Source organism: Glandiceps talaboti, chromosome 11 (genome assembly GCF_964340395.1).
Source record: "Glandiceps talaboti chromosome 11, keGlaTala1.1, whole genome shotgun sequence".
NCBI classification, from domain to species: domain Eukaryota; kingdom Metazoa; phylum Hemichordata; class Enteropneusta; family Spengelidae; genus Glandiceps; species Glandiceps talaboti.
Window position 1 is genome coordinate 13,942,527 of NC_135559.1, and position 10,012 is coordinate 13,952,538.

The 10,012-nt window shown below is 34.2% G+C and overlaps 1 protein-coding gene across 3 annotated transcripts in view; it reads left to right on the plus strand.

The window, feature by feature from the left end:
• LOC144441971 (uncharacterized) overlaps positions 1-7,604 on the plus strand; it is a 28,450-nt gene extending 20,846 nt beyond the window's left edge. For 2 of the 3 annotated variants that reach the window (XM_078131237.1, XM_078131239.1), the window contains 7 exons: positions 914-1,327; positions 1,884-2,038; positions 2,714-2,805; positions 3,739-3,894; positions 4,330-4,558; positions 5,471-5,550; positions 6,260-7,604. In XM_078131237.1, the coding sequence (XP_077987363.1) occupies positions 914-1,327; positions 1,884-2,038; positions 2,714-2,805; positions 3,739-3,894; positions 4,330-4,558; positions 5,471-5,550; positions 6,260-6,434 (1,301 nt within the window). In that variant the 3' untranslated portion in view covers positions 6,435-7,604. The remainder of the gene's footprint in view (positions 1-913; positions 1,328-1,883; positions 2,039-2,713; positions 2,806-3,738; positions 3,895-4,329; positions 4,559-5,470; positions 5,551-6,259) is intronic. The other variant, XM_078131240.1, reaches the window with a different exon arrangement.
• Positions 7,605-10,012: the final 2,408 nt, after the last annotated feature.

Below are 10,012 nucleotides of genomic sequence, written 5' to 3' on the forward strand. Positions count from 1 at the left end.
ATAATTAAGTTAAATGACAAATTGTAATTGAAAGTGAATCATGTAGTTGTTCTGTGTGCATAACAAAGTCCAATATGTGATCCTGAACTTATATTTTGTCATGACAGTTATCACATCCCTTATGAAGTACATATTCAAATAACACTGTACATTTCATACACATGATGTACACATGATGTACACATATTGTTCATATGTCTAACACATGTTATACACCTTGTTCATATGTTCAACACAGAAGTATATCTTGTATTCACATGACCTACTTCATTTGATCTACACATAATTGTCACATATTGTTCACATGTCAAATACATGCACTACACATGATCAACACACGTTACTCACATGTCTAACACATGATCCACACATGATCCACACATACATGTCAAATACATGCACTACACATGATCAAAGACACGTTACTCACATGCCTAACACGTGATCTACATATGTTGTTCACATGTCCTACACAGATGTACTTGTTCACATCACAGTCTCTCACAACATCTACAAGTGCTCTTCCCATGATCCACACGTAATGTTCACATGTCAAATACATGCACTATACATGATCAACACACATTACACACGTGTCTAACTAACACATGATCCACACATGTTGCTCACATGATCTACACAAATTTACTTGTTCACATCACAGACTCTAACAAGACCTACACAAATAATATCTTTACAATATATACACATCTACACACAATGTTCACATTTTAATGTTTTGATCGATATACTGTTCATGTTTTTCATTTGTTGTAATTTTACAGAAAACATCCTGTCCACTTACCATTAGCCATTAGTTGTGTTCTTCACTCCATTTCTCTAATGCATGTCTCTTTTTTCATTGACCACACTACAACGTTCCATGTTCTTGTCTACATTTGTCTGAATTCAGCTGGGAGTACGACACAACGAAACAAAGTCATGGAGGCTATTACACAAAAACGTAAAGAGGGTGGACGGGAAACCGTGAATAGGCGGGAGAGTCAGGGTGAAAATAAGGGCAGTCAGTCTCAAAGAGTTGGTGGTGCTAAAGAGGACTCAAAACGCAAAGGGAGTACAAAGGATAAACCTGGTATAAGGGATGTGGCGAGTCCGAGAGAACGAGCCCGACTTATTGATGGCCTCGTTACATACCGAGGCAAACGTGGTAGCACTACTCCAAGTGTTTCTACCACTGAAAGAAGCCAACGCCGTCAAAACGGTTCTAAGTGGGAAGCTTCACTTGAAGTTACAGAAACAGAAGTGTCTCGGTTACAACAAAAGTTGATAGCGAAAGTTGACATCTTCCCAGAGCCTTCTTCATTATGTATGTACTGATCGACATACCCAAATAATGCTCATTGCTAAAGACTACTATATATATAGCTATTGTAATTCCCCCTGGCTGTTGTAATAAAAAGATTATTAAACTTGCGGTAAAAAAGTATTTTTGTTTTGCTAGAGTAGAATTATTTTTATAGCATTTTTATTTTTTTGCGTCCCATTTCGTAATGTCCCGTGGTTCAGGTATGTATGTGTAACTTTGTACTAGCAATGGGCATATTCTCGGTAATTTCGTACTGGGCAGATGTTAATGTCTTTCGGTTATCTGCTTTTCGTTGTCGCTGTGACTAAATTTATAGTCACTAACCCCTTAAATTGCACAACACTATCATAAATGTAGATATAGTTCTTTTCTTTTTTTAAATCTAAAAAAATTTTGGTCCCAATTTTATAAATGTTACATGTTGTATAGTTAATTGCGTTGATATTCGTCAACATATTTCATTCTTACATTTTTTTTCACCCTCTTCATTCTGTAATTGTAGAAATGATGGTTGATTTACTGAGAGTTGTTTCTCACTATGAATTTCTTTCAACAGTTGCACGTCAAATGAAAACGATAAATTATGCATATTCATCTCAGAAGTGCCGAGATGAAGGATGGACGCTACGACCACCATCACCGTTGTTTGAGGAAGCACCATCTCCTGAAGTGTTTGAAACCGAACCATTACCACCAGCATTTAGCGTCAGGGTAAGAGATATATGATGTACACATATCAAAATCTTCATCAAGGAATTGTGTCATAACTTTACAGCATGTATACATTGATGATAAATGCCTGAATTTAATGTCTTACTCAATTAGTCTACGAGAGCTAAATATTTACTAATCTGTAAGGTACGCCATTACAGGGCGCCCTCACACATCGGTCAACTCCTCTTACAGGCTGGTGAGGGCAGTAGAGCAACACAACATATCTTACAGTCTAAATATTTGCTTGTTGCTGTATATGGGAATCAAACAATAAACATAAAGTGTACAGAGTACAATTATATTATTAGTGGTAAATGAGAACAAAACAACCTGAATCTTCGATTATTTTTGCACTTGTCTTCTTGGATGCGAAACTAGTAAAAAATTCATGCTTTATGCTATATATTTATTGGTTTTACCATAGACAGTGTCTATGGTTTTACTGAATGTTGATATTTAGGTCAAATTTCTTTTAGAGTACAACTATATAATTTACCGTTGATGACATTAATCTCTGTAAGTTTGCTTACAAAACGATGGAGTTGAGAGCAAATTCCTTTATCAAATCAGTGCAAACAATTTAACATCTTGTTCATCGTACTTTGGATGAAACTGCTAGTTTATATTCAAAGTACAGGTCTTTAAAAACTTGGGGATATTTTTATTTTGCAGAATAAAGTACAGGAACGGCCATTGATTCAGAAATACTATGAGGATGGCAAGAAGTTTTTGACCATCTTTTCAGATGGCACTGGCAATGTGTTGTATCCTTTTGTACTCTAGATGTTGGAGGTTGTGATATCACACTTTCCCAGAATGAACTCTAGAGGGCAGTAAAAGCAAGCAAAATGGCGACATACATGAATTTGAGAAAATTGAAAGTAAAACCCAGATAAAAGCTATACATAGGTGATAGTTGAGTTCAATAACTGGTGTAAATCAGTTGTCAAACATCTCAAAATTCATTACTAGTCGCATTGTTATTTGGGTACCGTTTTCCTTTAATTCTCCCTGTCAAAATTGTTTGCCATTGATCAATACACCAAATTCTGGTTAACCACCTTGTAGCTATTTTCAAAAGGAGTGTCACACACTCACAAAACAAGGGCACCCTAGGTGACTGAACATGAGGGGCTAGTATTTGGTAGTGGATGCTGATCACAATGTATTGCATGGAGCTGTCAACAATGTGTCCAAAAAAGATTTTCGTAAGAATTACACATCTAAAACAGAAATAGAGATTGATTGAGAATGCCATTATGTTTGCCAGAGACACTAGGAAATGGCACTTTTATAATGGCAGATACTATACTTGACTACCTTGGCCCTAATATCGCATCTGAAATCTACATTGATTGCATCTGAAAGCTACAATGAACAGCACACCTAGTGGCCAAACTAAACAATTTTTTGTCTTTCTAACGACCAGCATATGATGTAGTGCTTTATACAGCAATGATAGACTAAAAAAACACATTCTTTTTGGTAATTTAAAAGACATAACAAATCTAAAGAGTGTACCAAAACTTTTCTGAATTGCCAACACAAACCATTGAAGGAGATAATGGATGTCTTGTAGACAGAGAAACAGTTTTTCTGCAATAAATGAAAAACATTAGCTGCCACAAAATGATACTTGATGTATTGTAATTTTTGTACATAATAATGTATTATTCCCTAACTAGACCTTTTCTCAGCTATCCTTCTGGTAACATTGCTGTGGTGATAAGTTCTGTCAAGCGAGGGCAGTATACATACGTGGTTTTAGATGATCATCCCGATAGTGCTGCCATGTTGGCAATATTTGAACCTCATGGCAAAGGTACCTGCTACTATAACAATGGCATTATTAGGTGGGTAGAAATTGTCCCATGTTCTGTTGTTCTCATTTCATACTATTTTAGTATTTTTGTCAAATTCGAATTCTGGAGAGTCTTTTTATGACTTTCCCATCATTTAAATTATATGTAATGCTGGCAAAAGAAATTGACTTGAAAGTTGTTCTCTTTGAACAGCACACCTAGTGGCTAAACTAAACAATCTTTTGTTTTTCTAATGACCGGAATATGGTGCAGTGCTTCATGCAGCCATGACAGATTTTTTTACAAAAAGCAGTCATTTCTGTAGTTCAAAAGACAGTAATTCTAAAGAGTGTGCCAAAACTTGCAATGAGCACACATTGCCTCATGGAAGTCAGTAGACATGCATATGCAAGAGGCAAACATTAATATTCATAATTGAAAAAGGAAATAAAATTAAGAAAAAGCATTTTAATTTTATCTCCACAGGCTCAACATGAATGAGTATGGTGGTATATTCTGTGATCCCAATGGTGCCAAAAAGAAAAAATGGAATTGGAGAGATTTAATGACACATGTCCATGCGCCGCCCTTCCAGCCAATCACCATAGCTTTGAATAAATACATTGCCGTCAGAGTTCAAACTCAGGAACAGATCTACCTGTCAATCAACTGTGACCTCAGGAGTGCAAGGTTCAACACTGGGGTCAAATTAAAGGTCAGTGTAATCTCTATGACAACGAAAATCATGAACTCTGAAACAAAATGTTGACTGACTGGCCAAAAATCTTACAAATATTTACTAACATTTTATTGTCTGGCGTGACATACATCTTAGCCATCATTGCTACACTTTCTTGCAATGGTGATCAAGCTACCATCATCAGTTAAACGTATGACAACACATGAAATTAAACCTAATGTTGGCACATTCATTCTGATATTTTTGAGACATTGACAGTCAATTGACTAAAATGTAACATTTGCACTTGAAATGGAAATGTTGATTCGATTTTGTGTCAAGCCAAACATTAAGATTTAGCAATGTCTCTGACATACGACTCTGGAAATCGAGCTTTCAGTTTACTAAGATAGACGTAAACTGAATCTATTGTTCTTCAATGTGGTAGATTACACAAGTGGGTGATAGTGGTTCCTCTGTTGTGTGATTCTAATCACCATGTGATCATGACAGTGTAAACATTGGAAGTCCCTAAACAGTACACTGCAAGTTCATGGAACTCTCTCAATAAAACTCTGCGATGCCTCCCTACTGAGACTATAATTAAACCAACATCCATTCAATAGCTTATCACTGTTGTATCAACATGTTGCGACAATAGTTTTACTTTGTGTCTACCTTAGTAAACTGAAGGCTCAATTACCAGAGTCATATTTGTCTGGTCAGATGATAAAATGTAGCAATGTTGGTAAGATTTTTGTTGAGCCAGAAATCGTTTGTTTCAGGTTTCTTGATTTTCACTGTATATTGGTAGTAGTACTTGATTCAATAACCCAATATGAGAGGAGATTCTTGAGGTATACTGTACATTGTTTTTAACAATAAATTCTTTAGAATGACTTGGATAGCTGTCTTCAACTAAGCATTCTTTGTCTATCTTACATGTAGTTGGTGAAACCAGAAAATATTCCAGAACCAGATATTGATGAGGATGACTTGTATATCAGAGATATGTCAGCATACGTCCAGTAAGTATTATTGTATCATACTCAAGCCAAGTTATTGTCTTTGAACAGAAAATATGGATTATATACACTAGTTGTAGTATGTCACAGCAACTCATGTCTACGTCACTTGTTTTACGGTTCTCAAAATATGAGTCAAAGCGTTCCAAATCGTCATTATTTTCCCAAATTTTCATAAATTATTCTTCAAGATCTGAAATTATAGGACACCAGCAAGTTGTTAATATTGCCATTGCTAAGCAAATTCTGAAGTGAATATTGAATAATCAAATAATCAAATTCCAAATCAGAACTCAGCATGGGTCATTTAATATTCATCATCAATTTGAACTTCACCTGAAATTTGTAACGTGCAGGGTTCATTTTCAAGGGAAGTTTGAGTAGATCAACATATTTTATAAGACGATGTTTTTTTTTATCCAAATAAGGTGATGTTATAAGACGATTACTGATTGGATGTTTTTTTTATCCATATAAGGTGTTGTGCATAAATTAAAATAGTTCTTACAATATGGTGTTGATGTTTGGTCAAAACGACAGCTCATGGAAATTTGCATATTTTATGACGACCAATTTATCATCCATTGGACACTGAAAGTACTATAGTAATTGGTGGAAAAGTTAGAATCTCATTTCCATGCAATTTTCTGAACCAGTATATTTTAACAAAATTACATGACATTGTAAAATTATGCCTTTTTCTCTTTTCTAGATCCATACTTGATAAAGTACAGAATGTAATGAAGTTTTCGAAATCTCCCAAACTTGAACAAATACAACCGCCGTTGCATCTATCACACCAGATACAACGTAATGCCAAACTGAAACAAAAACAACTTCAACAGAAGACGAAAAATAAAGATTCACCACTTGTAACTGTTAATTAATCATTACACAAGACACAAGGAAAGAGGCAGTCATTGTGTGTTCCCTTGGCAATGAGTATACTAGTTGCTGTTTCACCACCAGAGGGCGCAACGTTCCAACACTAAAGGGCGCTATAACTCATCCCATATATGTGTGGATTATGAGTGTGGCATTTATAAATTGACAGTTTTTGAATGAGAAAGTCTTCATATTTATTTTTTGACAATAAATTTAGTTTCAATTTATTTACATACAAACATTAAGGTTTATCATGTGTACAGCATTCGTGGACAAACATTTGTAAACATTTGGAAATATTGATTCAAATTTTGTAAAAAAATATGGTAGATTTTTACGGCTGCTGTTCGTGTGCCGATGTAAAAAGTTGGCTGGTTCCTGCTGGTGTGCAAGATTTAATAAAACTTTGGGCTATAAATACATTTGGACAAATTTGGACAAGTTTTTAACTTTATTTAAAATGCCAAAAAATTTGTGAACAGCTTCCAAGTCAGAATTATAAGAATCATGGTTTCTTCAATTACTAAAGTTTTGTATATATTTATGATTACTCCTCCAAAATGATGAGTCAGTGTATATTTTGTTTGTTGTCATATGTGTGGACACCGATTTATTGATTTTAGGATTTTTACTCTAGTAGATACAGACGGGTTTTTCTTACTATCTATTATGCAAATGGCAGGTCAACTTTCTTAAAACTCTACTGAAGAGAAAATCATGTTTGTGATTTTGCAGCTGTGCCTTGAAGAAACGAAATGCTTCCTATTCATCATACTTATACAAAAGTCTATGCAGGGCTAACTTTTTTTTGCCAATTTTGTGTTTTATAGACAAATTAAGCTTGCTATGCAGTGATTGGTTAAATCCAAGCATAATTTGCATATGCAGATACAGATATTGAGTACTGAATATTCTTATCAGTGATTGGTCTATTTCGTATTTAAATTTGCATATGAAGATTATGTTCATCAATGATTGGTTAAATTTGAATGGATTATCTGCATATATGTTAATAAGTTCTCTCCACTAGTTGCATGCTGACATTGTGATGCAATCTATACTAGGTTATGCAAAAATAGTCTTGCTTCTTTTCATGTTCAACCGTCCATCTTCCAGATAGAATTTTGATTAATTAATGAAAGAAAATAAAACAAAAGACAATATAAACACAACTTTTTCTCTTTTGTATGTTTTATTTACTAATAATTTCCCCAAGATACAGAAGTATTTTTAGTATTTTACATAATTTGTTAACCCAGTCATCATTACACCTAGAGTGACCTCTGACCTCTGTAAATTATCATATGTACATGCTTGAGAAATTCTCCATATCTACAAAACGCTTGCCTCCATTCTCCGTTCACAAATAAAAAAGTTCCTCTTCCCTTTGAGTACTGTCCCATTACTTAAGTATTTCAAAGACACTTTCAATAGCTCAACTGATCAGACGTAACGGTTCATCTTTTCACTATCAAAGTTTCCCGCCAAAAAATCAAAAGTGGGAACACTTCATTTAACTGCCACAAATTTGTACTCATTTTTGACAAAACAGCATCCTTAGTTAACTAAATTTTAATCAAAAGTGCAAAAGTTGCACTTAAGTTTTACAAAATTTTCCACCATTCCTGATAACACTTCTCTGTGCCAAAATTTCCTGTCAAAAGCCTAGAGGACAAATGTCCCAACATTTTCTGTGACTGATAAATTTTCACATTCGCTTCAGATTTTTCCCCCATGACTATTTTTTATTCGACAGACAAAATACTTCACATATTCTTGACAACGGAAACTCTTTCCACACACAAACAACCATCAACTGAACAACGTACATTTTGTTGGCAATAGAGGGCGCACTTCTAGGCTGTAGGTGACTATTGCACAGACTAGCTCAGCTTTCTGTTACTCAACATCTGCTATTTGATGCAAAGAACAATATCTGCATGTAAAAAAATTGTACATTACACAGAAATTTCCCAATATATGAATTCAGTGTCACAGAATGACAAATAATATAACGTATGCACACACACACAGCCAGACAGACAGACAGACATGGTTCATTCCTATAGCCCCCCTCCAGGCTGTGTCTGTTTTTGAATACATGCAATACATCATCTGTGACATGCAGCATAAACATATATTCAAAGAAGAGGAAACTACCTTTCGTCCATTAATTTCGATCATATCCCTTAATTAGCCAAACGGGTATGAAACATCGCTGTTCACGAGTGCTTTATCATCGTGTACACAAGTTTAAAAGTTTGAATTTAAAACGAAAGTACAGACTGCAAATAACTATATCAATGAAGTCCAACTTTAAAGTGGCCATATTGATGAGGATTGGGCATTTATTTTGGATTTTTAATTTATAAAACAATTTTATCATGGCTTACTACTTGAAAAATCAATGTGAAACAACATATACCAAGTCCTTGTTTGTATTAAACTCAATAAATTGCAAAAGATTAATAAATATGTAATATCTTTGTTATTATATGTACAATAATACAATAACAAACTTTTAACATTTTTTTTTAGCTTTTCGCAATGTACTGCTACAAACACAGACTTTATCAATGTTGTTTCACATTGATTTATTGAAGTAGGAAGCCATGATAAAACTGTTTAATAAATTCAAAATTCAAAATAAATACCCAATCCTTATCCATATGGCCACTTTAAAATAAAATAAATATTAGTATACAGCAAAGAAGTGTCTGATCAGTTGAGACATAAATTGCAGTATTCTTGCTAAAAACCTGAACACCCCTAGTATATACCCAGGGGAGAAATCTAGAAAATCCACCCTGCGGAACTCAGTAAAATGTGTGGGGGAACTTGTAGGACAAATTTTACCTTCAACCACCATAGCAAAAACACTGCAATAGAAATGTTGAACCCTATTAAATTTGTTTCTCTAAAAACATTTTGTACACCGCCGTTTATTCCCATGTGTTGGCATGCAAATAAAGAATAAGTAAAAAAAACAAACATGCAACATAGGAATATTTTGATATGGCTCTCATTACATCCTTGTGAGGGCGCTGTTCACTCCCAACCAAAAACTTGACTTCACTCGTGCCAAATGTTGATGAACAGAAAATTACATAATTATACAATTTCACTGGTTTATATCTACAAAATTACAACATAAATAATAAAAAGTTGGCAGTAAAGTGGGCTATGTGTATTCACCAACTTTTAAAGTGATTTTACATTTATCGCAATCACAATATCACCAAAATAATAAGTTCTCAGAACCCAATTTTATCCAAGAGCTATCTTATAAAATAAAGTTTCACCTCCGCAGTGAAATAAATGAAATATATATTTTAAAATAATTCCACTGATAATGCACGTCTGAAATATCTATGAATGCCAGTATAGCATCGGTACAGCCTAGCTGAAATAACTGCCAAATATACACCATTTCTGTCAAAATTTCAGAACAGAAATTGCAAGTTTTTTTCTTTTCACAAATACATGACTTTATTTTGGATCTTCACAGGCCATACTTTCACAATTAATAGATATACACTTTTTCTTTGCCAAAAAAACTTGCCAGTCTTAAAAAAAAATT